This window comes from Corapipo altera, unplaced genomic scaffold (genome assembly GCF_003945725.1).
Source record: "Corapipo altera isolate COAL_440 unplaced genomic scaffold, ASM394572v1 60, whole genome shotgun sequence".
NCBI classification, from domain to species: Eukaryota; Metazoa; Chordata; class Aves; order Passeriformes; family Pipridae; genus Corapipo; species Corapipo altera.
In genome coordinates this window covers 1,032,850-1,058,946 of record NW_020884912.1, presented here as the reverse complement: position 1 = coordinate 1,058,946, position 26,097 = coordinate 1,032,850, and the positions used below count along the sequence as shown (strand labels likewise).

Here is a 26,097-nt window from a genome sequence, read left to right as displayed (position 1 = left end):
TGGCCACTTCCGGCGGCGCGCGGGGCTGGAGCAGGGAGCGATCCCGGCGGGAGGGAGGGCGGCACGGGCTGGCAGCGGCGGGAGGCGGCCGGCCGGGGCCGCCCTGCCCCTCCTCGCCTCTCCTCGCCTGTCGGACAGGTACGGGGGCGGGACCGCTCCTTCCTCCCTCAGGGACGAGGGGCTAGCGGGAAGGAGGCGGGGGTCGCTTCCTGGGAAGCGTCACCTGGCATCAGGGGGCCATGGGCGCGACGGTGAGGGGCGCCGGGAGTGGGGGCAGGAGCTGGAGGCTGTGGCCGACGGGAGGGATTTGGCCGGTCCGAGGCGGCGGCGGCGGCGTCCGCGGGCAGCGGGATGGTTCCTTTCCTGGGGGAAGGGCGGCCTGTGGCGGCTGGAGAGCCTCCCTGGTAGCCCTGTCCGGGACAGCTAGCAGATGCTCGGGCGGGGCTGCACCTGGCGTGGGACAGCCCCCGGCAGCTCGGTGGGCGGAGGGAGGAAGCTTCAGGGATCGTCGTGGACCTTGTCTCTCTTCCCTCTTCTGCCTCCGGGGCAGGAGGCGGATACCGTGGAGCAAAGTATCCCTTCAGGTTTCCTCACAGATGTGCGTTTCCGTCCCTGTTACCCGGAGCATCCCTCAGCTGCTGTCCTGCCACCAAGCATTTCTGGTAGTGTTTCCGGAGGAAATGGATCGTGGCCAGGGCCGACGTGGAACTTGCCTTGCGTGGCCCGGGCGGGCAGTTTTTCTGGGTGTGCTGAGATGCTAGGTTCTGCCAAAATTATGTTTTCAATTGATGTTCTTCAAGGTGGAAAAAAAAAAAAAAAGCCCCAGGCCCTCCATAATGTCTTTTCCATGTTTGGTAAAAGTTAACTTTTTGGAGGCCAGAGAAAACTTTCCTGTCTAGTCACTTGGTCATTTGTTTCTTTTTTGCTTAAAAATTACTGTTCTGCGTGCAAGGTTGCAAATATTGCTCTGCAGGGGAGTTTTTTTAGACGGGACAAAACAAAGTCATTGATTTAAAGAATGTGTTGTTTACATTTTTACACGCAGGAGGAAAAACAAAAGAGGGAATTTGGTATTTTATGCACATTGGGACAGCTCTTAAGCCACTCGACTTTTCATACAACAGATTTTTGCTGCAGCTTCGTTCAAGACGTGAATTAGTTGCTTGAGGGATTTTAGCAAGAGAAGGATGAATAACATTTTTCATACTTAGAATAGTAACAGTTTGAGAAGTCACAGTGAACTTCAGAAGAGTTCTGTCACTGTTGATAATGAAATTACTTGGTGGAGGGTGTTGCAAATGGATACATACATTTAGAGTTTTTTCAGCTGTTAAATAATGTTCCTTGAAATGTTTTTTGAAGGATGTAGAGAAAAACAATTACTGTGTATCATTGTTTTATGGATGGCCATGGGCGTGACTAGAGCAATCAGTGTTGTTTCTTACTACTTTGATAATAGACTCAGTCATCTGCAAGAAATTAAATGAACAGATTGTAAAATCTGATGGCATTCCTGAGGAAATATGTTGAATATAAATAGTTGAAAATTGAAAAGATTGTGTTAATTGTGTGGATTAATTCCAGTAGGCAGCTAAGCACTACACAGCCACTTGCTCACTTTCCCCACTAACCTCAGAGGGATGGGGGAAGAGGAAAGGAAGAGTAGAAAAGAAAATGTATGGGTTGAGAGAAAAATTGTTTAAGAAGGGGAGGAAAAATGGAAAAAGAGATGCAAAACAAAACAGGTGATGTAAAGGCAATCACTTCTTCCACAGGTAGATCAATACCCGTTCAGTTCCTGAGCAAAAGCTGGCTAACCTCCCTGAACCCTCTCCTCTCGCTTTTCATTGCCAGGCATGAGGATTTATAGCCTGCAATATCTCTGGTTAGTTCAGGTCATATATCTGGTTGTACCCCCTCTCCTGCTTGCCAAAACATTACTGTGTTATCAGCATCATTTTGGTGACAAGTCTGAAACACAGCACCATGCAAGCTGTTCTGAAAAAAATTCTCTCCATCTCAGCCAGACACAATACATAAATACACTTGTTGTTTCTTCTTCCTTCTACTTCTTATGGTAACACAAATAATATTTAGATTAGTAGCCAGAGTGAAAAGTGTAGGTATAAAAATATGCATTACACAATTCACTCAATTTTTGGGTTCATGAAGCACCCATGACAGTACATGGCTGTGTCTTGTCCTGGGCGTATGTCATACTCAGTTTTAATTTAGGTGAAAAATGAGGCTCATATTACTTCTGCAGCTCTTGTTCCTGCTGAGAAAGTGTGACTATCAAGAGGAAGTGTACACTGGACAGAAAAGATCTGAACAGACATCAACAAAAATAAAAGTTGAACTGAGATGCCAACAGTGGATAGGTTTTTAACTGTGTTAGTTTCCTTCATGGAAAATTGCTCTTTGGGCTTGAACTTGGAAGTTCTAACTTTGCCTGCAATTGTTTGGGGAGAGTAGTATTTCATGTCCTAGATTTACTGATCAAGTAGGATCACCAAGTATCTTCTACAGGCACCTCTACTCTACTTTCCGTAGTGGTGGGATGCCATAAACATGAGATTAAAGAGGGCTGCTCAGTCATTATGCCCAGTCTCAACAGCTATATATAATTGCTTTCTTAAGCTTCACTTTAACAAACAGTTCAGTTGTTCCTTCTTTCATTTTTAGGCTGCTCTAGAATGCAGATAGTCTAGAGATGGAAAGGTAGTTTGGGGTTCGTTCATGATCTGTATGCCCATTTGCTCTCATTCTTCTGTCCTTAAAATTAGAGTTATTTTTTTCTTCTTCATGGTAATCCCTTGATAATTTTATTGAAAGAAAGTCTGTTTTCTTTTCATCAGGGTTTTGCTAGGCTAGACAAGTAACTCTTTCGTCTTATTTCAGTTCCTAAGACAGGCAATCTGTTCCTCCATCCTGATAACCTTTTTTTTCAATTGTTCTTTCAGTCTGTCTTTGAGGGTGATCAGAACTCTGTGATATTATACATGAAGGCTCATTCATGCCACATTGCCTGACATTGGTACTTTTCTGTTTTTACTAAAAATAGCCTACTTAAACTTTTTCTTTTTTTTTTTTTTTATGGCCACCTCATTTTAGTATAAGCTAACAATCCACAAGGGTAAACTTCCTACCTCTCACTTTTGGTCTTCGACTGAAGAGCTATGAATTTAAGCACAAATAATTATTGTGGTTCCTAAACCCCTGTTATACTCCCCAAGCTGTTCTTTCAGAACTCTAGTGGGAATCTTGTTCCAGCCTGATAGTAGGTTGTATGAAAAAAAGGAAACATAAGAACATTGCAAGTTTTATACTAATCCTTAATTTTTCAGCTAAGATTGTAGTTTCTTGTATAATATATTGTATAATAAATTGCCAGCATTGCTTCAGACTACATTTATTGCATGATCTTGTGATAATATGCTAGCACAATTTCTATTTAGAAACGGTGAGAAAAGCATTGTTTATACATGTGTGATGAGAATTATTCTTGAACTGGGGAAAACAAACCACTTAATAGTTGAGACAGAGTTTAATTACTGACTCCTCACTGAGCTAGATGCTGACCAACACTTAAAAGTCTTGGGACAATTGGCTGATCACTGTGTTTATCTTGAGGGTCAAAAGGAAAAAAAGCCTCAAACAAAAAAAGTCTCTGCTGATCTGGAGAATAGAATTATTTGCATCTCAGTCGAAATTCCTTGTATGGGATTCAGTCATCCAGTTTTGTTTTCTGTTACATATGGCAAGAGCTGTATGTGATAAATATTGAAGGGATTGCCATACCATAAACCTCATCAAATAAAAAGTTGCATTTCTGAGACTGGCTTTTCAGTCTGCTTGTTTTCATCTCCACGTTCTTTTCTGCAGAAGTTGCAAGAAACAGTGAATAAATGTGAGAATTGGGGGGGGAGGGGGTAACTTCTTCCACTTCAACACTTTTAATTAGTCATAGGCTCAAATCTGTCATTTTTAGCAAGGCTTGCCATGTAATGGTGTAGTCTGGTATGTTTTGCTGTGAAAATGAAGCATAGTAGACAGAAACACAATGCTTCAAACCAGTTCTTTCATTGTGAGTTCATCGTGGGGATCACTTCTCTGCCAAGCAGTCACTCCTGTGAGTACTGGCATAAAAGGACTACTTAAAGCTACTGTGAAACTGAAGTTGGTTTTCTGTTGCTGATGTTTTGGGGTTGAGTCATTGGTTTGTTTGCTTTGTAGAGTGCAGGAATACTACTTACCTGTAAAGTGTTGTTGGCCTCTGGTGTTAACTTTGGTGTTAACAGAGTAACTGATGTTAACTTTGGACATCAGAAGAGATAAAAAAAATTTATGAATGGAAACAATCCAGCAAAACTCTGAAACCTTTATATTTACTCTATAAATGTCACATTCATTTACTATTGTCAAAGGGCTGTATGTTATGTCTTATCTGACTTTAGCATTTCTTTCAGCTTTCAGGCAGAAGACACACAGAAAGAGAAAAGCAGAAAGAGGATAACAATAGCACCGAATGCAGAGAGCCAGGAACCATGGATCTGAAATTCACTTCATCAAGAAAATACATTTCCATCAGTGTACCTTCCAAATCTCAAACTATGTCTCCTCATATCAAATCGGTAGATGATGTTGTCGTTCTCGGCATGAATCTCAGCAAATTTAGCAAACCTACTCAATTTTTCATCTGTGTTTCTGGAGTTTTTATGTTTTATCTAATCTATGGATATTTACAGGTAAATGCTATGTACTCATGTCTTAGGCCAATTCCTCCTACCCCTATTTTTTTTCAATACCATAATAATATAGTATGTATTTTAATATGTATAGATGTTTAACCTAGATATTATTGCAAAGTCAAGCTTTCAGTATTCAAGAGCATCAAGTAACTATATAATGTGAGTTTCCATTATAGCCCATGTGCCTAAAAGGTTTAGATCACTTGGACTTTCTTAACTTGATCTTTTACTCCCATGTGCAAGATAGACCTAAGTCTTCATTGGCGTTGAAACCTTTAGAGCTCTCAAAAGTTCCATGAGTGCTGTAGAGTTATAGTTCTCTTATTTTTCTCTCTGCTCTCAGGACAGAGCTGAAATGTACTGTGGTAGTTTCTTAAGCGGAAGCATAATGTTTATGCAATTTTAGTTAAACATTTATCTTTCTGTTAACCTTTTCTCCTTTATCTTGAACAGCTACATTTCTGTTCCTTTTTTTTTTAATTATTATTGAGTTCATCGAGCATTCTCCATAAAGCAGTGATTTTAGAAGTTGATAATTAAAAATCACCCTCTTTCCAATGCAGTTTTCAAAAGCAGCTAAATATAAATATTTAAATATATAATATATAAAAATATAATATATATAAAATATATATATAAATATATACAAAGTTTATATTTTTAATGTAAAGTTTCTTTAAGAGAGTTAGACAATATTATCAGTAATTGAAAGCAGAATCTCAAAAAGGAAAATATTAGGTAGCCTTTTGTTTCTATAGCTGACACATCTACAAAAATCTTTATGCAGTGCATGTATTTTTCCACAATGGATTGCTCTGGTTTAAAATGTTCCTACAGCCTGCAAATTTATAAACTCACAAGTGCTATTTGATATAGGCACTCAAAATATTAGGTGTGTATTCCTAGGAGCTGAAAATTACATCAGTAAGTATGTTTGTTAGAGAAAGTTTGTGTTTAACTTATCACAAGATATTTATAAATTCGGAATAAAAACAGATAAAAACAAAGTCTTCTACTGATGTAAATGAACTAAAAAAAAAAAAAAAAAAAAAAAAACCGAGAAAAGCAGACAGGAAGCCATCTATAATTTTATATAAATATTAATGGATCAGATGTAATCCCGTGATGAATTGATCCATTAATTTCAGTGTATTTACACCAGCAGTAAATTATCTTCATGAATTTTGGAAACTTAAATTGTCTTTTCCACTACTTGCAAGTTACATGTGGCAGGTGAATTTGAGCAGCTGCAAAGGCTGGATTTGCATGTATGTGAAGGAAAAAGATCTGTTGATTATTTGTCAAGTCAATATTTTGGTGTATGTACATGACCTTGGTGGGTTTTTGTTTTTATAGGAATTGATATTTTCAGTGGAAGGTTTTAAACCTTTTGGTTGGTACCTCACTTTAGTGCAATTTGGATTTTATTCCATTTTTGGACTAATAGAATTGCAGTTGATTCAGGACAAAAGGAGAAGGTATGTGTTTTTCCAAGCATTTTACCCATTGTCCATCAAGTTAGAATCATTTTACATTTATACTAAATTTAACTTCTGTTGTTTGAATGTGAGTAGTGTGAGGCATTGGTTAGCAGTTCCATAAAAGTGAATTTTCTGGATAATGTTAGAAAATGTTTTATAAGCACCCACTTAGATTTCAGACCTGAAAGTAGTTTTGTTCACTCTATTGTCATTTGGGTAGATTTGCTTCAAAGGATATGCTGAGGTTTTGTGTTTTTCATTTAAGATAGCACTCATAACACCCTGCCACAAAACTCTTCTGTGTTTTCACTGCAGTTGACCAAGGAAGTTTCTGTTGGTTTGAATCCTATGGAAATGGGATAGTTTTTTCTGCCTCAGTGTGGCTCCATATCCAGCTACAGCCTCTGCAAACTGTATATTGAGACCCTCTGGAGAGCTGAACAGAGGCTGTCATGGTGTACATGAATTTTAAAATTGCCTTGTATCCTAGTAGAGCATAACTAGTTTTCCTTACCCATAGTCAATCTTGGATTATTTTGCAAAAACTGATTTTAGGTTATAGAATTCCATTGTATCCAAACAACATAACTTCAATAAACTATTCCTTTTATTTTAAACACTGACAGCTTATATTTCAGGTTATTTGACTTCTTGAGATACATCAGATAATATTGCACAGTTCCCTTTTGGGTGTTCTGTTACTAGTATTTAGGGCTTTTATTATCAAATAATTGATAATGCTTCAGAGCATGACTCTTTAAGTAAGTTGTGTTGGAAATATAGATCTTAAATATATTGTACATTTTATTTTCTAGCACCTAACCATCTTCTTGTAGGCATGCAGAAATCTGTTAAATTTTAAATTTTTCTTGCATGCCTCAGAGTATGTCTGCATCACATAATGAGTTATGGATAAGACAGGATTACAGCAATACAACTCCTTATGTTGCTTAATGTGGCTCTGAGTATGCATAAGAAAAAGCTGAACATATGTTCATCGATAACTGTAAAATATCACAAAGTGAGCACAGCGATTGCTAAAAATTACTGTTGGATCATCTGTTGTCAGGTGATAATTTCATAAAATTGTGAACAAAATATCTGAAAATGTTCAACGAACCCCTCTGTTCACGGTAGCTGAATCACTGCTCTCTTAGTTTTGCTGAGTTTCGTAAAACAGTGGTACTTTTTTCAACTTTTGTCATTTTAAAAGTGTCAAGGTTCATGTGAAAATGTCACCAAAGAAACTGGCACAGTGACCTGAAAGGACAGGATATCTTGGTTTACCAATCTTCTGTATTTCCCTTGACAAATAACCTGAAGCCTTTGTCTTGATTTGTGTGTAAACAATATACCTTCTCCAAAGGAGGTTAAAGAATTACTACTTGAATACTTCATGAACCATGAAGTTTTTATTGTTTTGTATTTGATTGCTGTTTATTCACAGTAACTGTAAGAAATGAAATATGAAATCAGACATTTATGTACATTTTAAAATTTCTGTTATGGATTGAAATTCAGTGAGAAAGATGTTGAAGCTGTATTACAAACATATTTCTTTATCTAAATTTTCCAAACTAAATCTCCAGATGAGTCTGCAATACCAAGATTCGTGTGTTTATATTTTGTAGAATTCCTGGCAAAACCTACATGATAATAGCGTTTTTGACAGTGGGAACTATGGGTTTGTCAAATACCTCTTTAGGATATCTGAATTACCCTACTCAAGTCATCTTCAAGTGCTGTAAGCTCATTCCAGTTATGATAGGCGGGGTTTTTATACAAGGTAAGTGTTAGTCTTGCTTTTAGGTGAAATTTTTATTGTTTCTTTGGGAGGCAATTATATATGGAAACCTGTACTTTGTTAAATTGCACTGGTACTATTTTTTCTATGGGGGGAAAATGAGAATTTCTGAAGCATCTTCTCAGAAAATATAATTGGATGAACAGAAAATGTGGGGGAAAACCGTTCTACAGCTCACTTGCAAAACTTCATTTTTACACAAGCTTTCTTAATTTTTAAGAAATTTAAGTTTGTTTTATAAACCAAATCACATCATGTATGAAATAGCTTCAATACTGAAATGGAGAACCTGAAATGGAAAAGAAATCCAACCATGATTTGTGAAGAAATCCCTTACTCTTCTTGTTTGTAAATCTTAATCCCTAAATTCCTAATAAAAATTCCTAAATTTTGATTGAATGTTTATCAGAAATACACCTGGTTTTGTATGTCTTTGACTAGTCCTAAAGTCATAGTTCATATTCCAAGAAGAGAAAAAGAGATCTGGAGAAAAGCAGATAAAGGTTATAGTTATGTGAATAAATATACTTCAGTATTTCTGGATTTAGAAGACAAATAAATTATAAAAGTTTGTTTGTTCAGTGCACAAAGATTCAGTGAGTAAAGCTCCACATGGGCAAGTATTATGGAACAATATCTAGAATGCTGTATTTCTGTTTCTGTAGTTAATTTTGGCCTTCTGGTTGCAAAGCCAAATTTTCAGAGAAGGTTGCAACTTTACATATGCACATGCACACACAGTATTTACATTTTATTAGGAAGAATTTTGTATCATTTTAATGCAAAATGACTGGTATTCCCTTAAAGCTTTTTGAAACTTTATATTGTGTTGTAGTAGTATTATATTCTCAGAAGCTTTGATTTTATTTTTTTAATTTTATTGTGAAAAAAGAAATCAGTTCAAAAAAGTTCTCTTGGAAGCTCATACTGAAACTACAGCTTCTGGGAAAAGAATATAATATTTCAAACAAGATATGCTAACTCCTGCCTTTTATTTCCTTACTCTCTTTTGCCATCTCCCTCCAGATCTTGTCTTTCCCAAACTAAAAGACAGTGTAGGGTTCTAGAAGTACCAGAAAAGACAACTGAAATGTCTTGCATGAGGGGAAAGTATGAAGAAAACATCTAAGCTGTCCTGAAGTTGCTAAGAGAATGCTTTGCTGGGGAGGACATGCTTTAGGAGTCAAACCAAAACTGACCAAAAGCATTGGATACTACCTGTTAGGATCCTCCTCCATGTTAGGAACTGCTGTTGTAGAAGAAACTAATTCCATTCAAGACCAGAGCATTAAGTCCTGTGTTTAAGTAAAAGAGTTGGAACAGTGTTTCCTTTGCCTTCTAGTCTGTTGAACAGGATAAATGTGAAATTCTGAGAGTGCTAACAGTCCATTCATGCTGTTTGTATTGCTTTTGTAGGAAAACGTTATAACATTGTAGATGTGTCTGCTGCCCTATGTATGAGTCTTGGATTAATATGGTTTACTTTAGCTGACAGCACAGTTGCACCAAACTTCAACTTGACAGGTAAAGATATATTATATTTTAGAGTTTAGGAAAGTGCTTGTTTTTTTCCTACAATAAGCATTCCGTGGAAGTTTGAGTTCTTGGTGGAGTGCCTTCGGGTATTGTACAGAAATTGCTAGTTTCATTGTAACTTTGCACTAGCAGAACTCCTGTCTGTAACAGAAGAGACCTTTATTCCAAGTGTTAAGTTTTTAGGTTTCTGAAATTTCTGGAAATCCCACCCTTTTGTTTGAAATGTCTCATGCATGTTCTCAAGAAATAATTACCCCAGTAAATATGTTAAAATGAGTATGATAAAATTCAGTTGGACTATTTTAAAACTTCAAATGATTAGTTGTCTTTTCTAGTTAAGCTTTTAAGTCTTTTTCCATTTCAGAACCATTTACTTTATATTAATTGACAATCTCACTCAATTTTGCTGTAATTTTTAGGTGGAGTGCCCACCTTCTGAGTTTTTTATACTGTCTAAAAGAAGCAAAGGGAAGATTTTAACCTGCTTGGATTTAAAAGCTTAGTTGAATTTCTTTCTCAAATGGCAATTCCTGAGTTCATTCTTCTGATTTATTTAGAACTGTTTCCATGTGGGTTTCTTTCAGAACTGATTTAGGACCAGGTTTTCGAATTATTTTTACTCATGCTTTACGTGCACTATAACATTGCTGGTCTCGTTTGTGGTTTTCCTGCTGCTGCTGCTCAGCAGGTGCAGCGCTACCACAATGAATGGAACAGTTCTCCTTACACTCCAAACTGTGTAAGGACATAAGATTTACATTTGTCTTGTCCCCACATTTCTCCTCCCTGTGCACACTTGCGCTTCAGATTCCAGGTAACCTTTTCATCTCAGTCCAGTCCTGAACCCATGCATTTGTCCAGTGGTGTGCCTGGGCCCTTAAGCACTGCTGGAACAAGGATGATGGAGAACAGAGATGAGACATGCTCTGTCACTTTACAGAAGTGACCTGCAGCAAGGCTGTTGCTGAGCTGGAGTCTTACTGTATCTTTGGACCAGAGCTGAATCCATGCAGATGAGATATCTATATCTTTAGCATAAACAATGTTATTCATGTTATCATGGGTTTTCCATTGAGTCCCACCTTTTCCGAGGTCTGATAACTTTCAATGATGAGGAGACAGAGAGAGTGTAGCATGGAAAGGAAATGGTTCCCAAAACAAAAATGCTGGTTTTAGAAGTTCTCATATATTCAGATGTTTGCCAAGGAAATGCCACCTTAAACTTCATGTGTCTTAAAAATGTTAAATCTTACAATTCTGAAAATCCTAGGAACTATGATTTTTTTTTTTCTCTATTGGGAGCTTATACTTCATCTGAATGCCTATTTTGAGACCTCTTATTGTAAGAACATCATATTAAGAAAATATAACCCTGCTTGTTTCTGGTCTTACACTCCTGATTCTTGCCTGACATGATCTTTTAAAGAACCAAGACTAGAGCAGACAGTAAATATGATTTTGATGATTAATATCTTCTGTAATGTATACTTAGAAAAAGTGATATTTCAACGTGTGTGGATCATTAAATACAACAGTCATGAAAGAATGGGAGTTTGGAGGTTGAGAAATGAATTGTGACTGACATGGATAAAGGGTTATTTTTGTTATTGGAAAGCTGATTACATTATTGACTGTGTAGTGACTTTGTTGTGAGCATATATGGTAACCTAAAACCATGGGGTTTGTAGCCGAAGAGTGGTTTTTTTTAAATTAATGTTTCAGTAATTAGAGATTTCCACTATGAATCCCCTTGTATTTGTTTTACCATTACATATAAAGTTTCTATTTGCCTTTGTCAGGAAAAAAAATAGTATGGGATTAACTACTGAAAAAGAATATGTTTTCTGGTTATTTATCTTCATTAAAGATACCTAACTAAATGCAATTGACACTCTTTCACTATTGTTACTACAAAAACTACAGCTGGCTTCTTTATAGCAGTGGCCAGATGTTCCCATGAAGCTTAGAGACACACACTGCTCAGGGGTTAACTAGTGGAGGGAGTGGAGGTGGGCACTGCTTTGTACTGGTGTAATGAAATATTTTTGCTGGCATTTAGAATATGTTATAGAAGGGAGTTATTATTATTTTTCTACTCCTGAGTTATTTTTTTTCAGGGTAAGTACAGAGTGGTTTTTGCTGCTACTCTGCTGATAAATATTCTGAACAAGTTTTTGTTTGTTTGTTTGTTTTCTTATATTAGGTGTGATCCTAATATCCCTTGCCCTCTGCGCAGATGCAGTTATAGGAAATGTACAGGAAAAAGCTATGAAGTTGCACAATGGTTCTAATTCAGAAATGGTAAATACCAGATTTGCAATTTTAAAACAATATGATCTATCATAGACAAGGCCTACAATGACAAAATATGAAATTTAATATGCTTTTCTCTTGCTTATGAAAGAAAAAGCTCTTGGTGTACTACTCTTGGAGTTTTCTGCTTGTTTCTTTGGGGACTTTTGCTGCTTTTTTGTTTTGTTTTTCAACCTTTCAAGGCTGCTGCTTTCTGTGTGCAGAAATGTATCTTGCAGCTACAGAAACACTCATTTCTGGCAACAATTCCTTTGTCTACCCTGCAGGCCTGAAATCAACGCAGTGTTTTCTCTATGATCATGTGCATAATCTCTGAAAAATATATACTGTCCTTCTGGTATAGTTGAGCACGTGTTATATGGAACACATTGCTTTTCTCACTTACTAGACTTCCAATTCTAGAGTGTGCTAGCACTTGAGAGGCAGCCTTTTTTGCATCTTTTGAAATCTGTAAAACTCTGACTTTCAGAATGGATGAATATGTGTGTTCCTGATTCAGTGAAATACATAATTTTGCAAAAGTCTTGCTTAACATTTTTTATATACTTACTTGGAATATGGATTATCTGTTCGTGTGATCTGAGGTTATTTTCCTTTTTAGACAAAACTTATGTTTGAATTTGGCATATTTTTTCTGTGAAGTTGAGTAAATACAAGTAAATTTTTTATTATAACAGGCATGATTTGAATATGCCACAAGTAAAAAGTTACTGGAATTTGTTTTCCATATTTGGCACATTATTTGACATTTAACTAGAAGATCTAGTTTCTCATTATGAATGTAGCTTGAGAAATGGAGAAGAAGGTAAAAGGAATCTTCGTTTAGGGCTGAAAGTGATTTAGGATGGCTCAAGACATTTGAGCTACAAGTGTCTGAAAAGTGGAAGAATATGCACCTAAAAGTGTCACTGTATTCTTGTTTTTATTTTTGTACTTTTTTTTAGTATTCACTGTTGGCTGCTGCTGAAGGCAGAGATTTTAGCTACATGGACCTTACATGACCCAGTGCAGCTTTCTATAGCTGTCATCTCCAAAATCCAAACTAAAGTACAATCTGTAACTTTTCTTGCCTACTTTGCATCTTCCCAGCAGTCATCTGACAGTTGTTGCTACCTTACCTATGAAACTCCAGTTAAATAAAAACTTTGCTTTTATTCTGCATCAGTCTGACAGATATTGGTCCTCGTATTGTATACTCATACTACTAATAGAGGATGAATGTAATGATTAAGGATATAAAAGTTTTATTTGCTTGAGGCTTAGAGATTACACTCCAGGATTTTGTTTACAGAATTCAATGCAGAAGTACAAGCAAAATTTTAGAAGTCATTTACTTGAGACTGAGGGTAAAAATTGCATCTGAATCACAGATTATATTTAATGGACAGTGATCTGTAAATAAAATCGAATAGTAAAGGAACCTGTCATCCACAGCATCTCTGTTTCATTGTCAGATTTGGAAATTGCCCTGGATTTAAGCAATTATGAAAAGAGAAAAGATGTCTTGTGGCTGGAATAGTAACTGCTGCTCTTGAAGATTATACCTGACTTTTGTCTTGTTTGTCTTACATCACACTGTCTAACAAGGAAATAGCAATGTGGTGCTCATTCCTGGTTGTGAAAAGGGAGGTCTTATGGCAGTTTGGGAGAAAAGCTGGATGCAGAGGCAAGTGAAGAACTAGGGACTGACTTCTGTGTATATGAACAGTGTCAAATAAAAGCAGGTCTGCTCTTTTAGATGTGTATTCATCCTCCTTTATTGTAAAGCAATGATAAGTGTTCTGTTGTCTCATGGCATTGCTAGCAATTTTTAATAGATTTATTTTTCCAAATAGTTGAGATTACTCCAGCAAAAAACAATTGATGAAACCTATGTCAAAAGAAGTAGGCCTGTTGTTGACAATGAGTTTTGAAACCATAATCAGCATGCTCTAGGCATGTTCTGTAGAACTGTGTAGAACAGTTCTGTTTACTGTCTCCTTTTTTCATAAGAAAAGGCTACTAAATGTTGCACAAACAGCTGACTGCCTCCTGCTACATGGGAGGATGTGTGGATGGGTTCCAGCTTCTAATTCTGTTGACTCAACGTGGGAAAGGATAGGGTGAAGATTCTTCTGTTGGTCTGTGAAACTATGAATTAAATAAGGATGCAGACAAAGTAAAGAGCCTACCTGTTTGCTAAGTATTCTGAGTGCTGAACTGGGCCAGAGCTGGTCATATTTGAAAATCTTTTGCCCTATAACCATGATACATTTGTGCTGTGTATGTGAACGGAAGTGACACAGCTGAAACTAATGTGACACTTCTGGCAGTTCATGGTGATTCTGTGCTACCCTTTGCACTTTTAAGGTAATACAGATCTTTACTGTGCCGAAAAAGCAGTGGAAAATGAAATAAGTTTAACGTGTTATTCAGACTATTAAACTAAATAGTTGTGTGAAGTTTTATTTAGGCTGTGAAATCCTGAACTTGAAGGATTTACCGCTGTTGACACTGACCTCAGGATATTATTAACTGACTAGCTTTCCAAACTTCTTTTATGTTGTTGTGGGTAGGAAGAATGTGTCTAACATTTATTACTGACTTTTCACTGTACATCAACTATTATAGAAATCCTAGTTAAAATATCTTCAAAGGCTGCAAATTCAGCTCTGAGAAGCTGAGCATATTAGCAGGGCCAAGCATTTGAAAACATTTAATTTTATCCTTTTGTATAGTATCACCTGGTAATTATTTTCTCTTACACTATTCTAGGTTTTGTATTCCTATTCAATAGGTTTTGTATATATTTTATTTGGATTAACATGCACTAGTGGATTAAGCCCTGCAGTAACATTTTGCTCAAAGGTAGGTGTAAAGATTTCTTTTTCTCTATGAAAACCTTCTTCTGTATGGTTTAGAAAATCCCACCACTTCTCTCTCTAATGTCCTATTTTCATCATGTAAACTGGTTAACTTGTATAATTCATATATTAAGGAAGTTTTTCCAGTCTTTGATGTATAAGATAGGGTAAATTTTTAAAAAGCAACAAAATCACAGGACCAGACTTATGAGCTTATAATTTCATTATTATTTTTCCATTATTTAACTAAAATTAAATGAGGATTTTTGCATGAATGCATTGTTAAACAGCTTATTATTGCTCAAGCAGTTGATTAAAGTCTGTACTTTTATGTCATTTTGCAATACCTCAGGGTTTGTTTTACATTTTCCTAACCAGCTTTTTTTATTGTTGCAGCATCTAGTTCAGACTTACGGTTATGCATTCCTTTTCTCCCTGACTGGGTATTTTGGCATATCCTTTGTTCTAGCTTTGATTAAAATCTTTGGTGCCCTTCTTGCTGTAACAGGTATGAACAAATGATATCTTTTCTGTTTTTGTATAAAAACAAAGTAATCCTATTCTATTATTTAGGACAGAGCTTTTGAGAATTGTTCTTGCTCTGGCTTTTTTTCTGTTCTTTGTGCTGGCTGATTTCTGTAGCACTAGTACAATGTGTTTGAGAGCTCCCTGGTTCTTTTTGTGCCACAGTCTCAACCTCGAAGAGCCTGTTAAGTAAACTTTTGCATATAGCCCACACTGTATTTTAGTGCAGAAACAAAAACCACTGTTCTAAACCAAAACATTGAAATAGAATCACAGAATGGCTTATGCTAGAAGGAACTTCAAAGGACATCTAGGCCCAAAACCGCTGCCATATCTTCCACTAGAGCAGTTTGCTCAAAAGGCCCATCCAGCCCGGCCTTTAACACTTTCAGAAACTTTAACACACAGTTTCTGTGGGCAATCTGTGTCTTGCCACATGGCAGTAAAGAATTTCTTCCTAATATCTAGTCTAAACCTACTCTCTTTCTGTTTAAAGCCATTCCTCCTTGTCCTGTCACTACATGCCTTTGTAAAAAGTCCTTCTCCAGCTCTCCTGCAGGTCCCCCTTAGGTATTGGAAGGCTGCTATAAGGTCTTCCCAGAGCCTTCTCTTCTCCAGGCTCAACAACCCCAACTCTTTCAGCCTGCCTTCAGAGGAAAATATAGCAAAGTGTAAGGAAAGACATGTATCATTTGAAACCTGGAAGGAAAAGTAAGGATGTTTCTAAGTGCATGAAACTACAAACATTAATCACAAGAGCCTAGTGGGTGGAAGGTGTAGCAAGATGCCATGTAGCTACTTTCCTTTCTTACTTCTACCACTAAAAGAAACCCCTGGTTTCTGTCGGATGATGCTCTAATTCGCTCACAGTAGTGGAGTTGAAAACATTGTTTTCTGACCTGAGGATTGCATGCTCTGATTTCCTATCCCTTATTTCCTCTGCAGCATTTGTTTTTAACAATGTTCAGTAGGTCTCCTGACTGGAAATTGACCCAGATGAGAGGGTTGGTCCATGTAATAAAACAACTCTTAAAAAAAAAATGGTCTCACTGTACTAAAAAATGTTAAAAATGCCGTGGAATAGCAAACCTCTCCCAGGTTTTCCTATGCCTGACCTTGACAATTCTAACATTTGAGCCCTTTCTGTCTTGCCTGTAGCAATGTGAAAATGTTTATTGTGCCACAATGAACACCACATTCATTACTGTCCCTCCCACCTCCCCCTATCTGCTCTCCCCCTTCATGGGGGGAGTGGGGTGAAAGAGTTTAATGAAAATTGTATTTCTATTAGCAGAATGAGAAATTATCAGACTTAATTGGGAAAAAGAAGAAAAGGCACTTAAATTAGAAGGAAATGGTTACATAAATATTTTAATTAATAACTGATTTGAAAGAACAGAAATAATTGTAATTAGTAAAACTGAAGTAATTTAACCATTTTTTAAATTATTCATCTGTAAACTGTTTTCTAATTAAAACTCAATTTTCTTTTTCATTCTCCTTTAATTTTTCATGTAATAGGAAATCATTTTATTTGATGTGCATAAATTTCTTAAAATGTAAAGAAAATCAGTAAAAATTACTAAAATTATTAAAAAGTTGAGGTTGGGGCAGATGAAGCAGTAGTGAAGTCTGTTTCTTCCCCTATAAAACATACTTGTAAGTAAATATTTGTCTATGGAGGAGAGTTGGTTAGAATAAAACTTGCTTGACTAACCATAGCAGCATGAAATATACCTCAGTAGTCACTGGTAACTTTTGCCACTATGTTGCAGTACAACTAATTTGGATGTTATACAAATCTTGCTTAAGCAAGTAAGACTTTCCAGTATGTTATAGAAAAAATAGCTCATGGTAAACACAGTATTTTCTGTTAATAAAAATTTTATTCTTTAGGTGCAGACCTACTGCACCCTGTACTGGGGGTCTTTCTCAAGTAAGAATCCTGTGCTATCATATAGAATAACACCTTCTCAGGCCCTTTAACTCTGCAGCTAAACTTGTGTGCCTGGCTGCATTGCTGCTTTGTTTTAAAACATTTTCTACAACTTCTTTGATAAACTATATATGCTACCCAGCACTTAATTTGGTGTATCCTTGTTCATAGCAGTTTGCATTGAAATTGTTCGAATAATTGTTGGAGCTGTAGTTAATTTGAGAGTAACCAAAGAGGTTACTGCTATTTTGGAAACAGGATTATGTTCTTCACTCTTCTTACTACTTTGATTTTTTTTTTTAAGTGATCAGATTACATGTAGAAGAGGATCTCTTAATGGTTTTGAGGAAAACTTCCTCAAATGCAGTCATTGAAGTCAGAAGAGAACATCCTTGTTCTCTTAGGTTTGTAACTAAAATTGTATTTCCCTGCACTGTTAGGTAAATTTATAGCAATTTCAAAAGAATGATGAGATGATAATCCCATTCCACTTAAAAACAGAGCCCAAAACACCACTGAACTCTAATAACATGAGGTGGAAATGGCAAGAGATTTGTTGTATCCAAGCTTTAACAGATTAGTTTATACCATCAGATAATTGCAAGAGTTGTTTGTTGCTTTCAGAGACTGTGAATTGATTAACATGAAGTTATTAAAGAGCAAATTTCATTCTGGAAGTTTTTTTGCTGCAGATAGTGTGACTGGGGTGATACTTCTGTCACAGTGTCCTTGTTTGCAAGCAGTGTAGGGTTCTAGCACTACATTTGCAGTGTGTGTTTGCACCAAGGGTGATGTCATTTTAGCCAGACACTTAATTATGTGATGAGGTTACCTGCTAGTACTGAAGCCTATTTTATGTTCTTTTGCTGCAACTGAATTCTTAAAGAGGTAAATATTTGTTTTCCTCTGCAGTAACAACAGGAAGAAAAGCAATGACCATTGTGCTTTCTTTTTTGTTCTTTGCAAAGCCATTTACATTACAGTAAGTATTTACAGTTTTAAATGCTTTATTAAATATTTTATAAGAAATCGTGTCTTGATCATGGAAATATAACAATAGTAATTTTAGTCAGAGTTTACTGCTTGTCATTTCATATCTTCTATGAATGTTGGCAATTTGCTGAAAATTTTGACGGGCTTGTTGATACTAATCATACTAGAGAAAATAGTTCCATTTTTCTAAAGGTCTGAAAGACAAGCTATTCCATGTGTTGGCATTTTTTATTGTGGTTTTTTTTTTAAAGAAAAACCTTACATAATTTCTAGTTCTTATGATACTTAATAAATTGCTTTCTCTGTGGAGGAAGATTTGGCTAAAGAAAGGGATTTTCTCCATTACGATATTGTTTCTGCTTTTATAAGCTCAGATTTGAGTTCTTACCTAACCTTTTTAAATAACTGCAAGCTTCTATTATCTTGAGATATTAAATGACAAGATTTTTGAGCTTGGGTTTATTCCCTTTTTTTAGTTTCAGGGAAGAGCTTATATTGAAAAATGCAGCTAAGTTGTTACTTTGATCCTAATTGTTTCTGGTTTGAAACAAAATAATATTCCATTTTATTTCTATCTATAATTTTATTTGAGATTTAAGAACAAAGTTTACACCCAAATGCCCAAATGGAATTTACTCCAGCTAAAAGTCTTGAGGCTTAAAATAATGGAGAGCTTAAAGAAAAATGTGTCTGCATTGGGAAGTATGGATATAAGGCACTGAGTAAGAACATATTTTGGGTCAGTAATAGAGAGTATAACTCTCATAACCATAGGAAGGAAAAACATACTAAAATCCTCAGGATTATTTTATTCATGTGAGAAATAACAGATACTGTTTAGTTATTATTTAACTATAAATGCACCTTAATAAGCTTTCCAGCCAGGACAGGAAAAAAGAAGGGTGCAAGGATAGTAATAATAAAGATTCAAGGATATTCAGAGCCCACTGATTTGTAGGAGTTTTTTTCTTCAACTCCTCTCTCCTTAATGTAGGGGCTTTATTTAATCCACATATATAGGTATGTAATTGCTACAGATAAGTGCTAATGGTAACTTTTTTTCCCTCCTCTCCCTCCCCTTTAGGTACGTGTGGTCAGGCTTACTTGTTGTCCTTGGTATATTTCTTAATGTTTACAGTAAGAATATGGATAAAATCAAACTGCCTTCAGTGCATGGTCTTTGGAAAAAAACTGTGGAAGAGAGAAAAACAAGGACGTTGTCACAAACTGTATAGACTTTGCCTTGTCTAGACTTTGACTTCCAATTTTGTTGGAACAGTCTTCAACTGATTCACTTTCCAAAGGGAACATTATCAAAACCAAAGGAGCTGAAGGCATATTATCTGCTTGCAGATTGCTGTAAATGCACACTTTTGTGAGTCCTTTCTTCAGAGCACTTGAATTCATCGTAAAAGGTGTTGTAGGCCATTGTCAGATGGCTTTATCAGGCAATGAAGGACAGCAGCTCCTGGCAAACTGCTGAGAAGCTGCACTCAAGTGGGACGCTGTAGAAGACTAGTTTGGGCATTTTAATAATATTGGCCATGTGGCTGATCTGAGATTAGTGGTTCTTTGTTAATTGTCTAGGTGGAGTAATTTAAATGTAATACTGTATTAATTTTTAATGGAACCTGATCACCAACTGGTCGACCAAATTGCGATTTTAAAGGTGGAAGGTTTAGAATATGGTATGTTGTCACTCTTTTACATTTTAAATAAAAATGTTGGGGTTTTTTTAAGTTATTATTTAGATCATCACAGAACTTGGTATTTATTGTAATAATTGAAATTTTTATGGAAATCTTAGTGTTGCTCTTTTTGACTATTGCTTGCGAGTAACAAAACTGAGACTGAGTTTCTGTAGTCAACACCCATACTTTAGTAAGGGGGGAATGGGCTTTTAGGCCTGAACAGGGTGAGAACACAGAGTGAAAAAAATCATGATGGAAACAGTGGTGTAAGAAACTGTTATTTGCTTATTCTGTGGTGAAATACAAAAATTTTAGTGGCCTATGGCCCTCTGTATCTTAGTGGTGTAAAGAGACATGGAAGTTCTCTTTTAATTAGTGTCATCAAATTGAAATTCTTCAATTTTGATATTGGAGTAAAAAGTAACAGCATCTGCTAATGTGTTTGGAATATGTATTGTGTTTGTGTGGTCTTCTGATGAAGTTAAAGAAGATTAGGGTACAGATTACAATTTTCTTTCTTTAATGCTACCAGTCTGTCTTTTTCACCATGAATTTAGGAAGACTAAGTCCATTTATCTCTCTTACTTTCATATTTAACTCGCTTTTGAATGACTTGCCATCTCTTTCATTTTATATAGTTAACAAAGCACTTTGAAAATACCAATCACCTTGCAAATCACTGTTCTTATGTGGTCATGGTTTTTCTTTTTGTTGTGTTCCTTAGATGCATCTTGGTGTGTGTTCTTTCAACTTAGACAAAAGTAAATTGGGTAATAGAAACATATAGTCAGAAAGAACGTACAAAGAATTGAAATATCTCACAGGATTGCCCTCTGTCAAACTACTAGTTGATGAAAGTATTCTCAGTGTGCAAAATGTTTTTCAGACACTTAGGAAGAATATCTGTTCCAAGGAGCTTGTAATCAAAGCACAGACAAAAAATGTGCCTTAAATTTTGCTTATTAAATTGGTAGCTAGCATGTGCTATATTAAGTATGTTATGGAATAGAACACAGAACAGCATAGCCATCTTAGCACATGGAATGAATAAGTGAAGAGCTGTGCTAACATAACTGCACTGTCTCCAGCACTCAAGCTACTCTGGTGTGTCACCAAAGCCTTTCAACCCATACAAACCCACTGTTGCCAAGTTGGGAGAATTTATTGCATGTGACAATTTTGTTTCTTAAAATCCCAGCTGCTGCATGATTGATTGTGTCCTGGATAAGGTAGAGAGATGTGAATTTGATGAACAGATACACCTTGAAAGAGAAGGATTGCCTGCCATGACCTTCCATTTTCATGTTACAGACAAAGTTTTATGGTAAGGTATGATAAAGTGTCACAATTTCAGATTTGGTGTAAGAGTGCATTTGACCAAGTCAAGTGGATTGATACCCTTCTTTCCCCATAATATTTATGATTTCTTACATTCCCTTGTATTCTTTTCACTATATGAAATTACTCTTTCCAGTGAGGGTAAGATAATTTTACAGTCTCAGTTCTGCCATCTGTTAACTAAAGTTTATTGAACTTCAGGAAAACAAACTATGTGAAAGCTACCATACATGCAGAAAGTCATAGTAAATATAATTCATTTGGCATCTGTTTTATTTAAATAGATGAGAAGTAACTCGCAAAGTTTCCGACTGGAATTCAAATGTCATAAGTAGGTTTCCAAGCTGTTTATATAATCCAGTTTTGTCTCCATTTTCTCTCTTTGGAGAGCATAGCATTCACAATAATTCACCTTTTAACTTATTCTCTATTTTATACAAGACTGAGTTAATGAAGCTCACATTGGGGGAAGTTTTGATTTATTTTTTTATTAATTTTCTTAACTGTAGAAATGTATGTTTTGTTTTACAGATGTACTTTAAAATTATTTTTATACAGAAGTGAATATTATAGGTTTACTGTTAATAGCATAAATTTAAGAGTCAGCTCTTTATTTTCGTAGGTGTGAGTCTAGTACTTGCAAATCAACAATATGTATGGTAAAGAAAATGCACACAGAAGTTAGAGTAGTTCATAATTTGCCACCCATCATGGTCTGTGCAGTTTCATGCTTTCATTAAGAAAACCTTAATTTCAGTGAAATGCTGTTTGTGGGGTTGTGGGGTTTTTTTTAATAAGCTTCATAGTGCATGCAAGGAAGAGAACCTTACAAAACTACAAGTGTTCTTATCACAAAATTTTGTTTTAGAGTCTTCTGTACTGTATACGTATGTTGGTTTTGAAATATGAATAAGGGCTTGTCCACAAAGTAACTGTAAATTCTTTTTTTGTTTTTGTGTAAGAGCACTTACATTGAGGTGTTGATTAATCCTTTCTGGTCATGATAACTATTGCATTTTATACTCATTGCCTCCTGTGCTCTTTATAGTAGGCATGATGAAACCACAGAAAAGAACATTCAGGTCTCTCACCAGACGATTTATTTAGATTTATTATCTAAATATAATGTGAAATAGTTGCTTCTTATTCTTATGCTACACAACTTTCTCCTCTCTACAAAAAATCTACGATGTAAAAATTAGTTATGGCATTGAAGTTCATAGTAAAATTTAACTCTGACCAAGGTCTCCAGTGATGTCAGCAATCTACCTCTGTGACACCCTCTACTTCTGCCTCCTTTGGAAAACTGAGGGAGCTCTGTTTTCCTAAATTAGCATGCATTTGCAGTTGCTTTCACATTACATTTTTGCATTTATTTAGCACACTTCAGTAACAAAGTAATTGCCTGTGTAGTGGATTTCTTCATTATTTCTTCATTCAGTATGTCAGTATCACCAGAACTGCTAATTATTCAGGTACCTATGTGTGAATACAAGTATGGGAGAACTAATGCCCTGAGCTTGCACCCCTGCCCCCCAAACCTACAGTATTTTCTGATACTGCATTAAACTGGTTTTTGTAATCTTATTTTACCACTCCTGTGCTTTGAACTTACGAAACATTTCAAGTTAAACTTAGGCATACATCATTACTACTTGTCTTCCTTGCTTCCTTACTTATCTTTCTTCATTTTGGATGGTAACTCCGTTTTTACCATGCTCTGTTGATGCACTGTGCATTTTTTCAGGTTTATATTTCTGCATTTAAGGGCTTACATCATACTATTGCAGGTTGGTTACATTCCATATTTTGTGTTTCATATCAGTCATAGCCATCTGGATGATTCTTTTAAATCCTCTTTTCTCCATGAAAAAAAATCTTTCATACATTCCGTTATTTTTGGAAAGGTCTTGATGAGTAGACGTATGAGTTAACTCCTTGACCTCATTCCATCTTGCAAGAAAATCTCTCTTCTCCCTTGCTTGCCTTTGAGAACTAAAGGAAGAGGAAATAAATTATTGCAAGTGCTATTTTTTTCTTTAATAAGTGCCTTCCATACTAACCTGGTGTGTCTTAATTGTTTCCTTTTTTTTCTGCCTCCCATGCTCCCAGGCAGAAACAAGCCCTTGTCTCATGTTTGACCACTGCTTGTTCAGTCATGGAAACTTTTTGAGTTGTTTACTGTTCTGAAAAGAGGTATAAAATTGCATGTATACTCTGGAGGGCAGGAAATAATAAGTATACTTCACAAGTTAAGGAAGTAATTAAATGGATTAATACTTTTTTCTGGAGGGATTTTATATATGGTTTAGGTAATAGCTCAGAATTTGTTAGTGGAAGGGGGTTTTTTTCCTTTTACATTTTACCTGCTTAAAAATCTTTATATTAATTTTAATATTTAATATAAAACTCCTGACTGTTCAGGCAGTTTATAGAGATTAATTTCAGTCTTGCCTATGAGGCAGAGAAGTCCTGTCTCCATTTCACTGACGTAGAAATGGTAAGTTGCCCAAAGTTGCCTTAGTAAATCTGCAGTGAGCAAGGAATAGATGTTAACACCCTCAGTTGTTCTATACCCCAAGTCCAGCAGAGCCCATCTGTACCTTAAACAAAGCAGTACCAATGTAAGCTCAGTTTTCTTTTACTCCAGTTTTAAAGATGTTAAATTGTTTCTGTTCCTTGTTCTATACTAGCGTAATTTAAAGGGAAATTAAGACAGCCATAAAATAGATTTCCTGCATTTTATTTGAAGCTTCTTTGCATTGTTATGTTCTTGTTGATTTGTTCTATTTTCTGTGAACACTGCTATGGAAGCAAACCAGAGAGATTAGCAGTTGTACAAGAAGCGTAATATCCTTCACTTTAAGGTGACTGGTGCATCTTGCTGCTGGTCAAAAGCTGCTGCCATTGGAAAACTGTGAGGAACTATCATCACATGAGGAATTGAGCATAATGGTGTCATGCCAGGTCTGTATCTTTTCACCATTCACTTGTAGAGAAGCAAAGACTAATGCAATAAAGAACATTCATCCACAAATACTCAGCTTAGAATATAATGCTGACTTAACACTTTTCTACACCTGGATTCTGCTAGTTTGCTGGGGTTTTGAGGTTTAATAATAATGTATTGCTTCTCTACACTTTTGGTTATTTAGATGTTTTCTTTCCTAGATTTCTCGGTTTTATGCTTCCTTAAGTTTTTTTCCCTTACTTGTATTTTAAGTGTAAAGTTTTTACCTTGTAATTTTCATTACGCCTGTAGTACTGTGTGCACTTCTGGGCTCCCCACCACAAGAGAGAGATGGGGCTACAGGAAAGAGTCCAGCAAAGGATCATGAAGATGATGAACTGGAGCATCTGGGTCTGTTCATCCTGGAGAAGAGACAGCTCAGAGGAGTCTCATCAATGTGTATCAACACTGAAGAGAGCGTGCAGAGATGGAGCCAGGCTCTTCTCAGCGATGCCTAGTGACAGGACAAAGGCAATGGACACAAACAGAAATACAGGAGGTTTCCTCTGAACAGCAGGAACCACTTTCTTACTATCAGGATGACTGGCAGAGGTTAGCCAGAGACCTTGTGGAGTCTCCACCATTGGATATATTCAAAAACTCTGGACATGGTCCTGGGCAACTGCCTTTGCTTTAGCAGGGGAGGTTGTACCATATGGCCTCCAGAGGTGCCTTCCAACCTCAGCCATTCTGTGATCGTAAATCTTAATATCTCTGTGTATCTTTCACTTTTTCTCCTGTTTACAAAGTGTTAATAAATATACTTAAAACATAAACCAAGCGTCTCTGATGTTGCTTAAAAATTGGGAGCAAAAAAACAGGCTAATTTAGTAGAGATAAGATAGAGAACAGATCTTTAATGAAGGCCTTCTGGTGCAAGGAGTACAAAAAGGCATGTGCCCCCATGTCCAGGGGTTCCACAATTTATGGTCTGATCCGAGAACTACCCTCCCCCAGATCTGCCTCCCTGGCACACCTACCCGGAAATTGAGTCAGAGGTCCCAAGACCCCTTTCTCCCTCATCTTCCTGTTCTTCACAGTACATACTGTCTTTGGAGCTTCTCCAAGATTCCAAAAAATCCTAAGGCATCACTGGGTTGGCTATAGTAACTCTGCTGAAGCTGGCAAAGCCATGCTGACACCACCTGATAGTGTGATTCTTGCTGAACTAATGACTATCAGAGTACGTTCCCTTGGAGAGAGAGAGACCTTCATTTGGTAACTGCCGCTCAATGCAAAACAAGAGTATGTGAACCTCTAAGAGCAAATGCAAGACACTTGTACATGAAATTGATACTGTCAATACAGAACTATTTGAAGGTATTCATGAAGGAGCTCAAAGTTGCTTTTTATTTTCTGCATACAGATCTTGCAGTGCTGCTTGGTGTTTTAGTGCACCATCTGCAGGTATCTGCCAGAAATGTTGCTACACTACTTTCTGCCTGTTGTCAGCATTTTGCATGAACGTGGACAATTGTGGTAGATGCCTTCATACTTGTTCAGAACCCCAGTATAAATTCCATTTAAATACAGTTCTGTAGTAACAGGCATTAATATGAGCATATCTATACAAAAATCTTTTATAAGGGAAAACTGAAGCAAAGATGCTGTGTCAGATTAAACATTTGAATCCCAACAGCAGTGGAACTCATGCGTGCACACACGCACACAAAATGAATACCACTGTTATCCATGGATAACAGCCTGCCTCGTGGTAATCTGTGGTTTACCTGTCACTGCAGCAGTAAAAGGGAAGTTCATTAAATAGATCTGCCCTGCATGTCTGTTAGTGCAGTACCTTTGAATACAGAATGTTGTAAGTTTGGCTTCTGCTGGAAACTGTCCTGAAATAGACTTGGGTGATGACATGTTCTGG

General features: G+C 36.5%; 1 protein-coding gene across 7 annotated transcripts; it reads left to right on the top strand.

Annotated features, from left to right (window-relative positions):
- SLC35B3 (solute carrier family 35 member B3) lies at positions 1-24,997 on the top strand. Of its 7 annotated transcripts, none has more exons than XM_027654102.1 (11): positions 25-138; positions 4,470-4,748; positions 6,108-6,229; positions 7,864-8,018; positions 9,453-9,560; positions 11,776-11,873; positions 14,640-14,732; positions 15,125-15,236; positions 18,102-18,171; positions 19,267-19,541; positions 24,474-24,997. In XM_027654102.1, the coding sequence occupies exons 2-10, from the start codon at positions 4,548-4,550 to the stop codon at positions 19,415-19,417; spliced, it is 1,110 nt and encodes a 369-aa protein (XP_027509903.1). In that variant the 5' UTR covers positions 25-138; positions 4,470-4,547; the 3' UTR covers positions 19,418-19,541; positions 24,474-24,997. The 7 variants fall into 7 exon arrangements, with proteins under 7 accessions (XP_027509906.1, XP_027509903.1, XP_027509902.1 ...); XM_027654101.1 differs by having other exon boundaries at positions 24,079-24,997; XM_027654098.1 differs by having other exon boundaries at positions 21,072-24,997.
- Positions 24,998-26,097: the final 1,100 nt, after the last annotated feature.